Source organism: Diplotaxodon limnothrissa, linkage group LG9 (assembly GCF_057381915.1).
Source record: "Diplotaxodon limnothrissa isolate DT_005_m linkage group LG9, D_limnothrissa_male_GT1.1, whole genome shotgun sequence".
NCBI classification, from domain to species: domain Eukaryota; kingdom Metazoa; phylum Chordata; class Actinopteri; order Cichliformes; family Cichlidae; genus Diplotaxodon; species Diplotaxodon limnothrissa.
The window spans coordinates 22,261,758-22,282,000 of NC_140604.1; the positions used below are offsets into that span (position 1 = coordinate 22,261,758).

The 20,243-nt window shown below is 40.7% G+C and overlaps 2 protein-coding genes across 2 annotated transcripts in view; one reads left to right on the forward strand and one right to left on the reverse strand.

Annotated features, from left to right (window-relative positions):
- smchd1 (structural maintenance of chromosomes flexible hinge domain containing 1) overlaps window positions 1-3,923 on the reverse strand; it is a 40,078-nt gene extending 36,155 nt beyond the window's left edge. Inside the window, exon 1 of the mRNA XM_085362861.1 lies at window positions 3,573-3,923. Within this exon, the coding sequence (XP_085218987.1) occupies window positions 3,573-3,737 (165 nt within the window). The 5' untranslated portion in view covers window positions 3,738-3,923. The remainder of the gene's footprint in view (window positions 1-3,572) is intronic.
- A 102-nt stretch (window positions 3,924-4,025) lies between these two features.
- On the forward strand, window positions 4,026-20,016 carry mettl4 (methyltransferase 4, N6-adenosine). Its single transcript, XM_085362862.1, has 8 exons — window positions 4,026-4,352; window positions 7,551-7,616; window positions 8,768-9,128; window positions 9,414-9,483; window positions 10,283-10,457; window positions 10,563-10,669; window positions 12,598-12,689; window positions 19,799-20,016. The coding sequence occupies exons 1-8, from the start codon at window positions 4,122-4,124 to the stop codon at window positions 20,014-20,016; spliced, it is 1,320 nt and encodes a 439-aa protein (XP_085218988.1). The 5' UTR covers window positions 4,026-4,121.
- Window positions 20,017-20,243: the final 227 nt, after the last annotated feature.

The following is a 20,243-nucleotide window of genomic DNA, read 5'->3' on the forward strand; positions in this document are numbered from 1 at the left end:
TAAAATAATATAATATAAATAGAGTGCAACAACCTGAGTACCAGTATGGAGTATAGATATAGAAATATAGGTATAAATATTTTAGCAGCAAGAGGCCATGATGACTAGCATTGATAAAGTGACGGTGTCAGTAAAGTATCGGTAGTATAACAGTTCTTGTCTGTTTATGCATTGAGAAGTTTCACAGCTTCTGGAACGACGCTGTTTCTCAGTCTGGTAGTTTTGCATTTAATGCTCCTCAGCCTCCTGCCTGAGAGGAGAGCAGCAAAGAATGAGTGTGCTGGATGAGTTTGGTCCTTCGTGATATAGGTAGCCCTCTTCCTGCATGTGGATGTCAACACCTCACTTACAATCATACCTAAGAAAACACTGGACAAGCCTCTGTTGCATCTCAAATATGTAATGCCTCACTCATTACCAATGAATACTGACCTATCACGGATGCATATCTATGTAATATCCAAAAATGTATTATTAAAAATGAAAACCAATTCAGATAAAGATTCTTGGCATAAATTCGCCAGCACAGTGGCACAGACTGCACCGCTTACAGCTAGGGATGGGTACCGGTATCCAGTGCCATTATGGCACCGGTTCTGACATAAACGGTAGTAACCAGACCGAAAAGCAGCGCACATTTCGGTGCTTCATTTCGGTGCCTTTTTTTCCTGAAATGTCACACACTTTGGATTCCAGCCAATCATTTTACCTTTGCAAGCATAGTAGGCGGGCCCAGGTACGTATGTTCTTTTAGAGCAGAGCTACAGATTAAAAATACCCAAGGCGAAGCGGTCAAAGTCTGGCTGTACTTCACAACAAAAGATGCAAACTCAGCAGCCTGCAACAAGTGTTTTAAGGTGATACTGTGCAAAGGAGGTAACTCCTCGAGTCTGATGAAACACCTGGCGACGTATAGCATTTTGTTAAAAGCCGAGAAATGCGCCGTATTTGATAGCTTGCTGCGAGACCTCACACCGAGCACATCTACTGCGGGTGGGTTGCCTGTTATCGGACCCAGAGTTATCCCAACATCCCCCAAAAACCCGAAGCCTGCCAGTGTAGCAGAAATGATGACGGATGATGATGCAGCAGCAGCCGTTCTTCTCTGTGTGAGTAGCTTAATGTTGTCCGTGTGTGATTTACGTTGAGTAGGCTAACCACGTTATTACATTAATGCATGTAAGGGGAACTAGCAAACAGGCATCATAGTTACATGAGGCTGTCTTCTTGTTTGATGGCAGATACTCCCTTCACCCTGGCCAAAAAAGCTAAAATGACCAAAGAAAAAGTGGAAAACAGCTAAACATGAGAGGTTTTTGGACAAAGTTTGTGTTTTCCATTGATTAAGCACTGCTTCCAGCCAAGAGTGATGCCATAAATCCCCTATAGCTGCAGAAAAGGCTAACATTGTTATCTTTTTACAAAAAAACAGCTGAACATGAGAGGTTTTTGGACCAATTTTGTGTTCTCCATTCTTTAAGCACCGGTTCGAGCACCGTTTAAGCACCGGCACCGTTTCAAAAGTACCGGTTTGGTACTGGTATCGGATAAAACCTAAACGATACCCATCCCTACTTACAGCACTCTCAGTAGTGTCTGCCAGTAATACTAACTAGGGCTGGGCGATATGACCCAAAATTCATATCTCGATATTTTTTAGCTGGATGGCGATATAAGATATATATCTCGATTTTTTTTTAAAAGCCATAAGTTAAGAACAAAAAGAGAGTTCCTAGTCACACTGTGTCCCAGATGTCACACGGGCACTTTATTTACATACAGCGTAGATGTACATGAAGAAATTACTCAAAAATAAATTATCAGCATTTATTAAATAATCATGGTCCATAAATAAAAGAAAACAATGTTGTTTTTGTGCATAACAAAAAGCTCACAATTGTGCAGTCAAAATGTAAACTAATAGACGCTGAGCATAATAACAAAGAGACAGATTTCACAGCTGCACTACGTCTCTGAACAGGTCCTTATACACACACAGTACGTATCACTCCGCGAGGCTCCTCCTCGGTAGCCGTAATCCTCCGACAATCCATCAAGTGGTGCAGCTCCGTAGCTTAGCAAAGTCATATTAAAACATTTTTTGACAGATTGCTGAGCGCTGTGTACCACATAAAATCGGTTCGCGGTCAGTAAGCACAACCAGAATTCATACATAAGGCGCACTGTCGATTTTTGAGAAAATGAAAGGATTTTAGGCCGTGCAGCCCCTCCTGGCTGCATGTCGTTAGCGCGGTTAGCTCGCTAGCGCGGTTAGCTCGCTAACACGTTGACGCCGTCCAGCCCCACGCACGGTAACTCGCTAACGGAGATATTCCGCTTTCATCTTGTCATTGCCTGCAGGTGAAGCTAAGGGGGAGTTGTGTTCAGTGAAGGAGAGGTGAGGCCGAGTAACGTTGCGTAGAGACAAAAGTGGACGAAAGAGAGGTATACCTGCGGCTCCACAAGTATAATTATAACGTAACATAGACTATATCGATATAAACGATATTGTCACATCTTATATCTCGTATGAAAATATATCGATATTTTTAAAAAACTCGATATATCGCCCAGCCCTAATACTAACATCCAAATAAGTTTGCAAACATGTTGCAAATGTGTTTGTTACTGAAACAAAGGGCTCCTATGAACATAACTCTTACTTACTGTATATAATTTTCATAGTTTTTCCTGGTTTAAAATTGACAGCTGATAATGAAAATTAAAAAGTAAAGAAGCACCCTTCAATCATGTTCAAACATGTTTACATTGCGTAATTTGCTTTCCACCAGAGGGCACTTTAGTTTCCCTTTCGTTTATTTGGAAAACAAAACAAAACAGCAGAATACACACTGACACACTGGAATATCGGATTTTTAGATCACCAGTATTGGTATCAGTGTGAAATATCAGTGGGGATCTAGTTAAAAGTCTTTGAAAATCAGAGTCCTCATGTCCCTTTGGAGGAAGGCCAAACCCCCTGTGGCAGGTACCAAAATCAGTTTCTATTTCGGTTTTCTACATACAGAATATGAACCACTGCACCAATAACAGATGTTCTTTGGCTACCTCCTAAAATCTGACACTAATATCATCTACAAAGAACAGTTCTGCTTCTGCACAACATTACACAGAGAAGAGTTTCTATTATTCTAGCCTGCAGTCTTAATTCTGCGGACAGAATAACAGAACTACCTTGCAGGACACTTGCACTCCAGTTCTAAAGCATCATAAATCGGGTCATTTTGTGGCTGTTTACACGCTCTACAGGTATGTTGTATGTGTTTACACGCTTTGTTTCAGCAATGAATTCCACAGGAGAGGATCTTTTTACAGCTAAATTATAACGGTCTCGTCTTTATGATGGACAAACCGGTGACAATGTTTCCAAATCCATCTTTTTTACCGACATTAATTCCTTCATATGCATACACCTATGATAAGATGGTGCTGGCTGATACACTGGCAGTAGGCCAACCAATCATTTGGGCTCTAAGTGCCATGAAAATGTATTTAAGAACTTTCTGACCTCGCCCTTATAGCTTGACCTCAAATCAAAGTAGCAACATTACCTTGTGCAGAGCTTGGAGAAAGTCGTTGAAGTCCCAACCAGCAATTTCAAACAGCTTGCAGGTTTTCGCCTCCGTTTCTAAGCGGAGGTCGTAAACATGGATTTTCTTCTCTCCCTGCTGCAAGGAAGCTGCTGCAGACCGACGCTGGGAGGCAGAAGTCAGCATCGTCGCCGCTTCGCCTTTTCACGTTACTCTGAAATGAACGGTCGTCCTCGTCCAGACTGGAGTGAGAGACTCACATCCGCGTTGTCTGGTCTGGTATTAAAAGTATGTGTAGTTTCCGCGGGACTCGTTCCTCTCACTCCTCTGCTCTGCCCTTCGTGTAGCGATTTCATCCGTAAAGCGCTGGTGTTTCTACGGATCGTCATATGGGACAGAAAACTTGCGTCATCCACTTCCGCGATGATATACGTTGGTTAACGACTGAGTTTTGCCGCGCAAGTTTCGGTTTTATTTTCAAAGAAATAGGCTCGTTTGCGCTTACGTGTCCGGTTGCTCTCAAGCACGAGCTTAAATCCCGTCTGGTTTCAAACAACACCCCCTTTAATTATGTCCGTGGTGCTCCACGGAAGCCTCGGCTGGGTTTTGGATTCATGCTCGCTTATCGATCGGGGATATTCGCCGTGCATACGATGGAGAGAGAATCAGAAGTCAGCTCTGAAGTGTAGTTTCAAAAGGCAGTGCTTCCAGGTTTTTAAGAGCTACTATAACGAGAATAACAGAGCAGATGTGGATGCAGGGAACACGGAGGTCCTGAAAAAAACATGCAAACCCTCAAAGGTAAATGCTGCTGCATTTTCTCAAGTGATGCATGAAAGTGCAAGTTTTTTTCATATTCCCACATGAATCAAATCAAAATTTCTAGAATATGTATGTGTTTGGGGGAATAAATCGTTCATATATATTCCTAGAAGGCAGTTTTGCACATTTTTATGACGTAAAAAGATAGAATTGCCTTTATAACGACGAGGAGTATACACCTTTTAATGAAACATGAAATATCTGTTGATATAGTGCATAAGGCATGAGGGAAAGCATAAATATTTAAATTTTAATGTTATTTATTTATTTATTGTTGTTGTGGTTGTTGTTTTACTAAAAGGTTAGTGACACTTTACACTTTACTTTACTTTACACTTTACTGTTATATATATTACTAAATAAGTAATAAATAATATTTACTTGTTATAATTGTCAGGGACTTCTGGTTTTTGCGGTAGTAAGAGTCCCACTTTGTGCCAAAACCAACAACAACCAAGACTGATGGATGTGAAAGTTTAGTTACCCATGCGCCTGGAGTAACCCCGACTGCATTATGTCATCTTCTGACTACTATATCTGCACTTCCACCACAGCACATAGAAAAGGGAATGAATGGGCCCCATTGTACGATTTAGAAGTTTTGAAGAAGTCAATTAACGCACACACACATATAGACAGGACACATATTCTTGTTTTTGCCATTTTCAGGGCCCACTACTTGTTTTGCTTTTCTAACGGCTTTTAAGACCACCTTTTCAGACACATTCAGATATGTCTTGTTTTTGCCATCTATTGGGACACGCCTGGTTTAATACTTATGGAGTCCAATTGCACTCTGTCACATAGCCTCAAGACAGACCACATGGAGATAAAATATAACAATGTATTCTAATGTGGTTTGATAGGCTAATGAAACACAGTAATGTGATATTAGCATATTAGCAGGGGAGACATAATCCCCTATGTCCCCCTTAAACCTGTGGTGATCAGCTGGCTCTTATTTTCACTCCAATTTCCAAAAGTTGATTCTGTTCATCTGAACGTAGCGTTTTCAGTGGGAGAAATGTTTCATCACTCATCCAGGTGACTTCTTCAGTCTCAGCTGACTGATCAGTGGTTGTTGATCAATGGTCATCAGAATTTTCATAATTAAGATTAAGGAACTCACCTTCCAGGCCATTGTTCCTTCGGTGGGCTGGTTTCAGTCATTATGCAAATGTACTGTTTATACGATTGGGGAAACCTGCAGTCAGCTGAGACTGAAGAAGTCACTTGGATGAGTGACGAAACGTTTCTCCCACTGAAAATGCTACATCCAGATGAACAGAATCAACTTTTGGAGATTTACTTACCTGGATGATTGAGAATGCATCAAGACATTTTCACTACAATCTTCATCAGATCCTAAAGGAGGTGCGCCCACAGGAGGGCCTGATGCAAGCTACAGAATCTCCAAAACTAGAACAACCACATGCAAACTTTCTGTGTCTGGTGCTTTCCAGGTTTTCTGTCTCTTGAAGACCTGGCTCACATCTTCAGGTGGGCATAGTAGAGTCGTGATGGGGGTATTTTAGGGTGCGGGGTATGAATGTATCCCTCAAATCTGCAGTACAAAGCTTGTCATCCAGGTCTTTGTCTCAGTTGCAGGTATGGTCTCCTGTAGTTCGTGATGTCTTGTCTATCTTCTGCTCCCCAAGATACTTAAACTCCTTCACTTGGGGCAGCAATTCCTCCCTAACCCAGAAATTGAATTCCCCCTTTTTTCATTTAATGCTCACTTGATGCTACCTCAGTTGTGTCTGTTTGTATAGCTACTTGCCTATTGAGAGCCTGCAGAGAGGACTTTTCAGCCTACACGAACATCATTGCGTGTTGAAGAAGGAGGAAACAAATCTAAAGAAAGTAGAAAGGTGTTCCTGAGGTCACCAAACTGATGGAAATTCTGTCCATAAAAGTTATGAATAGAATTACTGACTCATATCTGAATTGCCACTGGCAATGCAAACAAAGCTCTTACTATGGTTATACAGGTTGTACAAATAGTCTGTAACAGCATGACAGTCACCTCTACCAGGGGCTCCAAGAAGCCCGATGCAATGTAATTCAACACATAAGCACAAGCCATACCTGCAATACCAAAAGGCACTTGACAATAAGCACTTTTAAGACCAAAAAGATACTCAGCTGTCAAACAGTTCGCCTACAGCACCTGTAGCATGTTGACATTCACCTGGCAGGATCATCTGCTGCAGGGATTACTATTTTTTTTGCAGGATAGCTCTGCAGATAACATCTCACTGGTTCTCTTCCACAGTTTCCTCTTTAACAGGGTAGATTTCCCACTCAGCCCACATTCAGTGGCATCTGGCATCTTTGTGAGAGACATATAAGGTTTCTTGATCATTTCTTATTTCATTCTATCTTATATTATATATCCTCCATTCAACAGCCAGCTCCTATTGAAAGCTTTTTCACTCTTCACTTTAAGAAGGAGGCTGAGTGTGGCATGTGTCACATGACATAAGTACTAGTTTTATGTCATGTACTAGTACTGACATCAGTTTTGTCAGTGGTCATTATGTCAGGCTCTGAGGACATTCCTGTTCACACCCAACAAACCTACCTGGTTGTGCCAAAAGGTTGGTTTCTATTGTCGTGATCGTGTTTTCTGTTATGTGGGACATAAAATACTGATGTGTTGTAAAAGTTAATAAGGAACTCTCTTAACCATAGTGAACTTAAAGCTCAGGAGTTGCTAATACATTAATGCATTTTCACGTTGTTCTTATCAAGCAGTCCAGTAACATGCAACAGTGAGCAAGCAAGTAAACCAAGGATCCTGACACTGAAGCAGAAAAATACATTTAAAAAGTAGCATTTTATACCTGCTACTTTTATGGTGACTTACAATAATGAAGAATCCAGACTGATTGGATATATTTTAACTCACATAAAATCTGCAAACAGACTTGCACAAATTTATTCTGCTTATTTCAGCACCACTGATATTTGTTTAAATATTAAAATGACAGACATGTAAAACTTAACTCTGTCAGCTCAGTTTAATGCCAGATCAGTAGAATTTACTTTAGAGTTTGACACAGTGGATTACAGTGGTGCTACTGCTTGCTTGGTTGGAGCTGTAAAGAACAATACCATGATCATTTTGCTCTTTGTTGTACTTACTCTTTATCACTTCATCAATTTGACTTACAGAAAAGGAAACGAAAACACCATGAACTCAACCAAGGGGAAATTGATTCACTGGTCTTTCACGAGAAGGTAGGCTGATACTTATTCTGAGCCTGAACTACAAATAAGATATAATCTGTCATCTGTCAATAGATTTGTTCTTGCAGGGACTGTATTGCCCCACTGAAGTTAAAGCATCACAAAGAGAAAAAATGATTGGGGATAATCAGAGTCACAAGAAGTCTATGGAAAAAGTGGTCAAAGTGTAAACTTACGTGTCAAACTGACTGATACAGTTATCCACAGAATCGTCCTGTTTGAGCCAATGTAATAGATCACACTTTTATTCATATAAGTCGATTATTAGCAGTATGATTGTTGTTAATTTATTCATTAATGCTTCTTTTAAATATCTGATTTATATATGGCTTAGTGTTATTTGTTTTTTATCTACACAATAATACACCATCCATAACAAACATAACAATGAAACAGACCTTTTTATTGTAATGTGTTATGATTTATAACTCAAAACATGACATCACAATGTCACTTTGTGATAAAGTAAACGTTATTTATACTTGGATTATAGTTTTCATTTTAAAATAAGTCATTTTAGTTAAAAGTCATATTGTTAGAGAATTTCAATATGCCAGTGCACAGATATGGGCTGAAGAGCACTACATGGACAAAGTGTTGAAGCTCTTTGTCCACATATTTCGTGCTGATGTTAATGCCAGAGGAGGTTTGGAACTAGCAGTTATTCAGTCCGCAGAGTGTTGGCAACTTTTATGCATTCTTTTATGCTTCCACTTATAATCGATTGTGGAATATCTAGGAGGAAAGACATTTCACAAGCTGACCTATTGCAACAGTTACATCCAATTACATCAGCACGCCCAAATTCAGGGAGCTCTTTAGGACGACCCCTCCTTTTACAAATGTTTTTAAAGGCAGACTAAAGGTGCTTCATTTGATCCATCTATGGTGATGGGACTGAGAACAACTAAATTGAAAGATTAAGAAGTATGCACTTTTGTAAGATGTCCATTTTTGAGGCATTATAAAATAATTAAAAGACAACATCTCTACAACTGCTGCATTGACTTTTATCTCCAACACTTTCAATCAGTGGAGCTTTGTTTCAAGTTATTGTGCATTCATCCAAGTTTAAAATATTAGAGGTAAGAAGCTGGTTTAGTATTCAGACTAAATAATCTCTGTTATGTGCCACGACGCAGATAAAGTCTGTTATTCTGGAGGGAACCAAGTACTTGGTGGATTCTGCACAACCGCTCGGCTATCTGAATGGACAGACAAACGTGGACAAAGAGCCTCTTCCTTCACAGGAGTGCAACCTCGCTGCTCTTTGTGAAATGGCTAAAGATCTCCCTCTGGTGGAGGATGAGGAGCAGGAACGGGGCGCTCAGTTACTTGTTGGCGAGGATGGCTGTACGTCTCACGTCGACTTGTTCTCTCAGGTGACAGAGAACAAGGCGGACTGGGCTACCGTGGTTACGGTGATGGGAGAGGAGTATGTAATACCCCCCCACACGGCTTTCCTGCTGTCTGATTTCACGAGGATACAACCATTAGTCCACTGTGAGTAAAACACTGGGAGCAGTGCATGTGAACTAGAAAGAAATGTTAACTGAAACAAAGGTTATTAAAAAGTTTTTTTTAAAGCCTTACAATTCTGTGTGCTTGTGATACCATTATTTGAAAGGCAAAAGTTTATCTTTGTGTGAGGCAAAAACACGGGGACTCTTCCCTGAACTTAAGTGTTGTAAATAACTGTGGTATGGCTCAGTGTAATTTCTCATCGTCTCAAGAGAGATCTTGTTTGTTGTTTCACAGCCTGACATTCTTTGCTTGTTTCTCACACAGACGGAACAAGGTTCGACCTAATCGTTATGGATCCACCATGGGAAAACAAGTCTGTGAAAAGAAGTCGCAGGTAATTCAGTATTCAAGTACTTTTGGAGGACTGAAGCAAAAGAGGATAAAACTTTATAGATTTCTGGGTATGAAATTTACATGTTACAAGAGCATATAAAGCAGGGTGAATAAGAAGAACAAATAAGAGAGCTTCTAAGAAAAGAAACTGATAAAGTCCAGTGGTTTATAGTTATGTTTGCACATGTCCCCGTACTGTAAAATATTATGGTGTTACCATGGATATTAATCAAAGAGATATTTTCATCCCAGTCTGTTTTATGTAAAGGATTTTGAGGCCTCAAGAGCTCAAAGCATTCAGTGTCCTCTAAGAAAAAAGCTGCCTAAAGCCATAACGTAAGGAAATATCAGCATTATAAGAATTAATAATCACGGCAACATGAGATGCCTAATGCATAACAAATGTCCTGACAATCCAGCTAATCCTTTTTATACATTTCTATCAAAATTACTCACAGTGATTATAAAGAAGAAGTCATTCAATCACTAGAGTCAGAAAAATGTATCATCTGTGAACCAAAACTGTTTGTGCATACAGCAAATGTGAAGCTTTCTCACTAAATTTGCAAAAAACATGACCTGAAAAGTTCACATAACTCATTAAACTTGTAAAGGTTAATCACTCTGAATCTTCAGATTTCAGCCTGATGGTGGCACCAGACAAAAACTGGTTGAAGAAGCGAAAATGGCTAGAAAATAAAGAAAAGTAATGGGCATTGTATTTAGAATAGAATAGAATAAACCTTTATTATCCCACAGTTGAGAAATTTACACTGACTATATCAATTTTCTCACTGAAGATACGGCTCGTTGCCCTCATCCCAGCTAAAGCGGCTCCCTATTCCCCTGCTGGCATCTCCAAACTGTTTAGTGGTGACCTGGGTGACAAACCGGCCAAGCCACCTGCGTTTTGTCCGTGATGAGCTGTATCCACATTGGGGCGTAGAAGTTGTGGCTGAATGGTTCTGGGTCAAGGTACAGATAATACAGAACTTTCAACCGATTAATTGTTTAAGAACTGGAAGCATTACCTGCTAATGTCAATCCAAGTGTTTTTAAGACGATGCTATTTCTCCTCAGGTCACCACATTTGGGCAATTTGTGTTTCCGCTAGACTCACCACACAAGAAACCATATGAAGTCTTTGTCCTGGGCCGATATCGTTGCTCTGCTGATATCTCAGAGAGGTGTGAAATGTTTGAGTTTCATCTTTAAATTCCATATTGTACCGTGCAAAAATGTGTGAAAACATAAAGCAAAATAGAGTGTATGAGGCAAAAACTGAGTTTGTACAATTCTTTTTTTTTTTTTTTTTTTTTTTTGGCCTGTCCCGTTTGGCTCTTTTGCCATCAGAATTGTTGTCTAAAGGCAAAGAAAGATGCCCAACGGATTTACTTTACCAAATTGACCATCCCAGCCTTGCCGTAATGGTCCATTTGATTCACCTTTTATTGTTTATTTTATTTTCACTTACTGAATACGGGACAGACTTGACTGGGGGAAAGAAGGGGAGAAAGAAAGAGGGAAAGAGAAACAGCTGAGAAGAGGGACGGGGGAGAAGGGCAAAAAACAAAAACCAACAGAACGGGCAGAGAAAAAAAAAGCATACATCAATCACCTGGGTCACCTGCTGAGAAAGAAAAAAGAAAACAAGCAGAAGAGAACAAGAGTAATAGAATAAACAACATCACAATGATATATGGGAATATGACAGTAAATACTAAATATTAAACATTATTGTGCAGCACATAAGATCAACAGAACACAGTGTGCTTTGAGGTAGGAGCCAAAAAGGGTGTAGTTTGTGGGTGTGATCACCCGTGTGTACACCTGTGAGCATGGACGCGCTTGTTTTTTGTTTTTTAAAAGGTTCCTTCATGTAATAATCTGCTAGAGGGTGTGGGGGGGCCACAGCCCCGTCCTCCAGGGCATGAAGCAGGTATGGAGGAGATCAAAACTCCAGACATCCAGAGGCGCCCAGAACACAAGAGACCAAGGAAGACCAACAGAGGGGCAGCCGCGCCACTGTCCCAGAAAGAGCTGAGGAGAGTCCCAGATGAGGGCTCACTCAGCAGCCGCGGAGCAGAAGCCAGGGGGAGTTGCAGTGACGCGCCCGTGAGCTCCGCCGGCAGCCAGCCGTGCCTGAGTGACCGAGGAGCCCCAGGCCGAGAGGCCGGGGCACCCCACCTCCGAAGTGGCCCGAGCGAGCCCCAGGCTCCAGGCCCTGATAAGCGGCCGCCAAGGAGTGAGCCGGAGTTTGTACAATTCTAACGAGCTTGAAAAGATAAGCTCTTAGATGAGCTTTCTTGTCAGTTCTAGTCCTCAGGAATAGCTCCTCAGGCAACTTCTTCTTCATTTCATCAGACCATAATATGGAGAAATGAGGACTGACTCAAGACTTTTGCAGGACTGGATATATAAATCATAGTTTCTCAGTCATCCAGGTCATGGTAGTGTTGAGTGTTTGAAGGAGAGCAGAATTACTTTTTTAGACCCTTGAACACATTTTCCTTCTCATCCAAGAGTTTTTTTCAGCTCCAAACTGATGGAGAGTCCAAGGTATTTGACCCTTAGTGGAGTTTGTCCCCTTGGACGTGGTTCTGAGGGTCGCTGACACACTAAAGGTGTCGCATGAACCAAAGTGTGAAAAAAGGCGTGGTCATTACCGCCATCGAGACTAAGGTGTGAAACCTCTGTAAGACATTGTTCCTCTCCACCATCATGCTGCACTGTAGGTGGCTGATAGCAGGAGGATTTATCCCTGAAGTTATATGGTAAGCTATCACAGGTGTTAAAGCAATGTCTAAGTATATCACTTCTTCAGGTTTGCATGTATCAAATGTAACATCTTGATATTATTCAAGGCAACAGCAGCTCTGGAATTTAAAAGGTGTGAAACCTCTGTAAGACATTGTCCCACACCACGATCAGGTGAACTATCTAGGTCACCTGAGGCAAGGTGTGAGTGGGGGTTGAAATGCCTGGGAGGAGATGATAGCTGGTGTCGTAAGCCACCACCTCTGTTCAGTGACGGTTGTTTGCATAGATGGCCTCCTTTATTTCTTCAGCTTTCCAAATCATATTTATGCTGACAGACTTGTGTACCCTCTTTCAGCCCCTCAGAGACATCAGAGGTGCCTGTGGAGGATCAGCGTTTGATTGTCAGTGTCCCATCAGCTCTGCACTCTCAGAAGCCTTCGCTGTCAGGTGAATATTCAAGTACAGTGTAGTGTCTTTGCCACCAGAGGGCAATAGTGTCACATCAATGATCGTTACCTTGATACACAACTTGAGTGATAAGCTCTGAATTCTGCTATCACAAGTGTGTGTGTGTGTGTGTGTGTACGTCGCTTCGTCAGTATATTCTTCAGTATATTCTTCAGTTCATGTATGAAATAGAACATCCTGATGTTAATAGCAGTAATTGCAGCTCTTGAATTTAAAACACCCACAATGTGTTTTTTTTTTGTAAAGGAAGAGAATTAACTACAGATTCATCACTTTACTTTTACAGCCACACAATTTTATGAATGAATTTGTTATCCACTGTGAAAAAACTTTGGTCTTTTCAAAATGTCTGCAGATTGGAGGAGAAAATACTGCTTCAGCTCATAACTACACTTAAATTCATTAAATCATCAACCTCTGACAGGACTGGCTCGTCAGAGCGGGCACTTCTACTGCTCACATTTCAGTTTTGTCCTGTTTGCACTGATTGGGTTAAACCTTGATTCCAGCACCCACTCTGCTTCTTAGAATCAATGTAAGACCTTGACAATGAATATGCAGAGACTATGAAAAAGAGAGGCTTGACGTCATCTCACTCCCTCTCAGGGGAACGCGATTTATTATTGTGCAGTATGGAGAGCAAAACATGGCCAGTGTTTGCTGGCGCCCTCTCAGCAGCACAGAAACGCCTCTGTCTCATGGCACTAGTTCAGTATTGTGAAAATAAAGATTTAAATCATAATGATTGCTTTTGCGAATCTGTGATGCCATAGAGATTAAGCAGATTAGGATACAATTTGTGTTCTGTCTACATGTGTGATTCTGTGTTTGTGGCAAAGCCTCTCAGCAGGTTTAATCAGAATTGGTTTGTTTGTTATTTGCTGCTGTGGAGGATTTTTATAACTTGGAATATATGAACTTGGAAAAACACCAATCATAGATCTAGTTATACTTTAAAAAATGTTGACCGCATATAGAAAATGTGTTGCATTTTTTTCTACTGCATTGCATACAAAGTAGTACTACTAAATGACCAGAATGAGCAGCATCTACGCTGTGTTACAACTCTAGCTGCTATGCACGCTCTGTTATTCTACACGAGGTGTGAAAGCGCCGTTGGATGTGGGTGTGTCTCAGATGTGATGGTGCAATGTGTAGTGAAATCTTGGGAAAGGTTTTGCCAACTCTTGCGGAGATGCCAACCAAAGCAGATAATTTCTTTTCATTTAGCCATTTGAGATGATAAGTTAACACCTAGAGGCTTAAGGGATGAGTCTTTCCTTTTCTTCACACCTACAATAGATTATGCAACTGCTAGAAATCTCAACACCTTTGGTATTAACCAACCTGAGCTTCCTCTTTTTTTTCAGTTCAAAATGTCACCCCGGTAATTCTGCTGTACTTTTTCTTTCATGTAGCATGTCAGCATGTGAGCAGCCTTGATAGCGTGTTGAGAAAGTCTGACCCACTTCTGTTCCCCGACTCAGATGGGGCTCATATCACTGACATACTTGGTTGCTATGGAGAGATAAGGGACACCATTACTCCGCTATGGGTACAAAACGTCTTTGCCAGATGGTCACACTGCAGAAAAAAAATGGTTCGAGCTTCTCTGAAAGACAAGACATGTGTTTTTTATTAATTAGGCCCCCCTGCAATTTCAAAACTTATGAGAATCCCTTCCCAATTTGGGATTTTAATTGGCACCTTAGTAGCTGTGCCTAATATTCAAGAAAAGGCACACTACCAGTTGTGTTATCAAATTGCTTTAAATTGGGGTGTGGCTCACTGAGAGCAATCTGTGTGACATTTTGCATAGTTTTTTAGCTCAGCGAGGCTGTGAACCTGAAGTACATCACGTAAACATGCTGCTGTCTCTGTTTTTCAGTACAGAATATTTACATGGATGAGCTTACATGTTAATAAAATGTGCTTTTTTTCATTTGGTTATGGCAGATGGCAACTTCATACAGCTGGTAAAGCAAACATGTTTGCAAACGCACCTTAAATATCAGGAGATTACAACCAGGAGATACAGGGGAGCGCTGGTCTTTAATTTGGAGTCAAATATTTGCTCTTCTTTTGCTTTTTTACTTAAGGGGAAATAAACGACTCTTCACCTGCTTGTCACCAACTGTCACAACCAGGGAGTGACAGATACGAAAGCTACTGCGTTTAACGTATTACTCTTTATGGATCATACTAAATTTTGGGCTCTAATATTACTAGTGGAATCACCTTACTGCGCATGTGCCATTTTCAGCTAACTACGTGTTAATGCAAATATCAAATCAACAGGTCATATAGTAACAACTCAATGTATTTTATGCATGTAGACATGGTCAAGACGACCTGCTGAAGTTCAAACTGAGCAGCAGAATAGAGAAGAAAAATCATTTAAAGTGACTTTGATCGTGGGATTGATGTTGGTCTGAGTATTTCAGAAACTGCTGATTTACTGGGATTTTTCCACACAACCATCTCTAGGTTTTAAAGAGAATGGTACGAAAAACAGAACATATCCAATGAGTGGCAGCTCTCTGGGTGAAAATGCCTTGTTGATACCAGAGGTCAGAGGAGTGTCACTGCTGTCATCTAAGAACAGGAAACTGAGGCTACAGTTCACACGGGCTCATCAAAATCAGAAAATAGAAGATTGGAAAAACGTTGCTTGGTTTGATGAGTTATGACTTTTGCTGCAACATTCACACGGTAGGGTCAGAATTTGGCTTAAACAATACGATGGCATGGATCCATCCTGCCTTGTATGAACATTACAGGTCATGGTGGTGCTGTAAATGTATGGGGAATATTTTCCTGGCACATTTTAGGCCCCTTAATAGCAACTGTGCATTGGTATTAAGGGGCCTACTGCTGCCTACTGCTGTGTTTTTGCTGACCGTGTCCGTCCCTTTATGACTAGAGATTACCCATCCCCTGATTGCTGCTTCCAGCAGGATATTGTGCCATATCACAAAGCTCAAATCATCTCAAATTGAACACGACACTGAGTTCACTGTAAGTAAAAGGCCTCCACATTCTCAGATATCAATCCAACAGAGCAACTTTGGGATGAGGTGGAACAGGAGTTTCACATCAGGTCAACAAATTGTGCAGCTGCTGTGTGATGTTGTCATGTCAATATGGACCAAAATCAAAAGCTTCTTGTTGAATCTGTGCCACAAAGAATTCAGCCAGCGCTGAAGTAAAAAGGGCTCCATTGTAGTAGCAAGGTGTCTGGTCAGTGTATGCTTGGCTACATCGTCTGCAACACAGATGACACATAAATGAAACTTGTTAAAAACATGCTTGAAATGAAGGGTTTGGATTCAATTCTTATCTTCTTTAGAAACAATGTAACAATAGGGAACAGCTTCTTGTTGGTAACGGACATAAAAATAGTCTAACTTATAGCACTTTGTGTCAAGACACTAGTTATTTAATTGGGTGTAGTAAAAACAAATGGAAAAAATATCTGTTAGTAACTTTTTTTTATGTTATTATGTATTTTCTTGCAATTATGTATCAATATATGAATAAAAAGCAACATGGTTCCAAAGCCAAACCCAGTGGGATGCCACAAATTAATATCTGAAATTAATATCTTAATAGTAGTCAATTCCATGATTATGTTGATGATATTTTATTCATAAATAAGTAGAATATAAACACAGTGTGGCTGAACAGCATATTGAGGAATCATAATGGAGACCAAGGACATTAGTTGTTACAATGTAAGGGAGCTAATGAAGAAGAATCAGTTTGGTTTTGCTTGGTTAATCCTGATGAGGATTTGGGAAGTCTGCAAGGAAGAATATCTAACAGCGAAAGTGTCAGGAGAGAAGTGAAATAACACCTTCCTTTGCCTCGGGTTATTCTTGGCAGAAGTTTGATACACTGTCCCATTTTAAAGGTAGGATAATTAGACCTTTTATTCTGTATTCAACTTTGAAAGCTGAGTCACCGATAGGAGCTGAATTACTTGCAGAGCTGCATGTTTGGCCTTTCCTCACCGTGACTGTCTCTCTCTCTGACGTGCATAGGAAGAAAAAAATGCGGGACAGCACATTCGGCAGGATCGGTTTGGGGATCTGGCTTTTGAGCTCATTAACTCCGTGAGTGTTGGCTGAGGCAAGTGTCAGGGTGGTTTGAGAATGCACAAGAGCAGACAGAGTAACAAAGGGGCAGAGGAAGTGATACGTATCTGTCAGGTGTGCCTCTCCTGGAATATCATTCCTTATAGAGCCAAGGTCACTGGCAGTCTCCACACAGAAAAATCAGTGCTATGGCGTGAAGGAGCTGGGAAACTGCCAGCTCTGTCCTCTGCCTATTACAGGGAAACAGGCAAAGTTTTGATTTTTCAATCACACAGAAAAGCACTAGTTTACATTAATGTAACAGTGACATATACGTGTAAATTAAGTGCAAAACATTAGAAAAAATGAACTTCTTTTGAAATATCCTATTAAATGCACTCAATTTAGAAGTTGTTACCCAGCTGAACATCTCTTATAGGCCCTATAGATGTCTCTAGTAGGTTCTGTCTAATACCAGCCAGTGGGCTCACTGAGAAGAACGCCTCATTGTTCAGTGGTTAAACTATTTACCCTTTAAAACAGCACCGAGAGTCTTCATAAGAAAGAGTGGTGGTGGTATAAGTCAGCTGTTTGAGATGCATTGTTTGGACTTACTTTTACTCACTGTTTCATTTAGTTGAGGTAAAAAACAGTTTGGGGTATAAAAGAAATGTCAATATTAAAATGATTATGTACATATTTTCATAACTTTATTTATATATTACAAAGCACACCAGAGTGAAAATGGATGGAAATATTCACGTGGCTAGAAAAAATTGTCCTCCATCCATCCATCACTGTTTATCTTGAGTTGCGTCATGGAAACAGCAGCATTCTAAGTGGAGACACCCAAACCTCCCTCTTACTGGCCACCTCCTCCAGCTTATCCACCGAGTGGCCACCGAGGCTTTCTCAAACCAGTCCAGAGACATAATTCTTCAGCGGGTCCTGGGTCTACCCCGGAGCCTTCTACCAGTAGAATATGCTGAAAACACCTCACCTAGGAAGTGTCTAATCAGATGCCCTTATCATCTCATTTGGCTCCTTTTGATGTGAAGGAGTAGCAGCTCTTCTGTGAGCTCCTCCCAAATGACTGAACTCCTCACCCTATCTCTTAAGCGAGAGGCCAGCCACTCTTCAGAGAAAGCTAATTTCTGCCACTTGTACCGATTGTTTCATTCTTTTGGTCCCTACTCAGAGTTCGTAACCATAGTTGACGGTGTGAAGGTTGAGGTGCAAAACCATCAACTTCTATGATCTACGATGCTGGGCAGTAATTAGCACTGTTGCCTCACAGCAAGGAGGTTTGAGTCTAACATCTGGGTGGGGCCTTTCTGCATGGCGTTGGCATGTTTCCCCTGTGTTTCCATGGTTTCTGTCTGGGTACTTACTCCAGTTTCCTCCACAGTCCAAAGAAATGCAGTTAGCAGGGTCATGGTGATAGGTGAAGTGAATTAATGTGAATTGACTGACTTTTTCTTGCTATTTTTTAAAGGTGGTGGCCACAGACTTGGTTTCCATCTTTAAAGCAACCATTTTAAAATCAATGAGTTTAGTCAGTATGAGATTTACATGTTCTTCTCACACAACCACTAAAGTCGTTTTACATAATCCAACATTTCCTGATTATAATAGACATTAACAGCTAACATAATCAATAGCACTGATAACAATGGGTTATACTGGCTAATTCATATATCATTGAACTCATGTAGAATGTAGAAGTTTTAAAATTTGAGCTCTTTTGTCAATGGCTCACATCTGCACACTGATGGATCCATAGGAAGTCATGTGGGTTCTGTAGCTTGTGTTAGGACATTTGACTGGAGGAGCTAGGTTCAAATCCACTTCACCACAGCCACCATGTAGAGAGGCAAAGACACAAGGTTTACAGCTTGTCACATCCTTTTATAGTAAATTGAAGGTAATATATTTTAAATATAGGGAACTCAAGAGCCACTGAAGCTTTAATTTTAAGTACTAAGTGTCTTGCTACAGGCATGTGTGTGCTGACATACTGGCTTGTTGTAAGAGAGGTATATAAGAAAACCTGTAAAGATAATTACGCAAAAACTGGGATGAAATTCAGTGGCAACAGGTTTCAGCGATGAATCCGCATTTGAAATATTTGGATTAAGTCATTGTAAGGAGGAGATCAGGAGAGAGCTGCGTTTCAAACAGTGGTGTTGCTGATCTTGTCAAAATTGATGGAACTATGAACAAAGACAAGTAATGTTGGATTTTGAATGGAACAAAAGGCAGCCAAGATCCAAAGAAGAGATTTGAATGTCCTTCAAAGAAACCTGGAGAATTATTCTTGAAGACTAGCTACAAATTACAAGAAAGTTTATCTGACAGAGGTCATGCTGTGTTCAAGACTTTTAAACTGGTTCAAACTGTACACTGTTTTACTTTATATACTTTTTTCCCGTTTTCCTAGAAAAATCTAAAGAAATGAGGGATGGCTCAACACTTACGCACAGTATTTCATGTTGAGGGATAAAGCGGTATCGCCACATCTCCACTTTCCCCTCACTTCTCCTCAGTCCCATACAATGGATGCTTTCAAACATGCATTTCCTACTACGATCTCAGACTGGCTTTACGCATTCGTAGGTCAGAGTTCACCTTTGAGAAAGCTCTGTTCGGGAGGCTGTAGCCTCTCAGCAAATACAACACTACCCTATTGTTTGGAAGTGGTAGAAGTTGCCATGTGAGTGTGTTTTGACGTATTTCAGCTGACATTAAAGTTGTGTGTTGTCTTTTGTAATTTTGGCCACATGTAATTGTGATGCTGTACATACTATAGCAGAGATATGTAGGCTGGTAGGCGAGATTGTTTAGTTTAGGTTTCACATCATAGGTGTGAAACTTCAGGTTTGTTAGATCTCCAGGTGAAATATGAAAGGAGTATTTTCCAGTTTGCACAGTGAGGACTGTAAATAACAGGGCAGACACCGAAAGCCTTATAATATGCAATAATAACTCTCCCTCATTGCTTTCCCTTCACAGAGGTACTGAAGCCATACATTGGAGCTGACGCCAAGTGCTTGGAGCTGTTTGCAAGAAGTCTTCAACCAGGATGGACCAGCTGGGGCAATGAAGTGCTCAAATTCCAGCACGTTAGCTATTTCAATTTGACACCTGTAGATGAAAAAGCAGAAGCTGAGGATGACTGCACAGCCAAAGAAAAACAAGCACAAGGGTTCGATTCACCTGGGAAAACCTGACCTCCTGACCGGTGTCCCTCCACTGTGAGCCTGTGACTGACCTCTGACACCTGTTAGATCAGTAATTTAGTTTGTATTTAACGGTGATTCAGCGCCAAAATGTTTCTCTACCAGTTTCTTTTGATCTGTGCTCGTCATGCATGTGGGACCTTTGATTTCTTTTTTTTGGTCTGTGTGCATTTTTAAGGTAGCGAAACACAAGTCTGATGAGGCAGCTGGAGAGATGA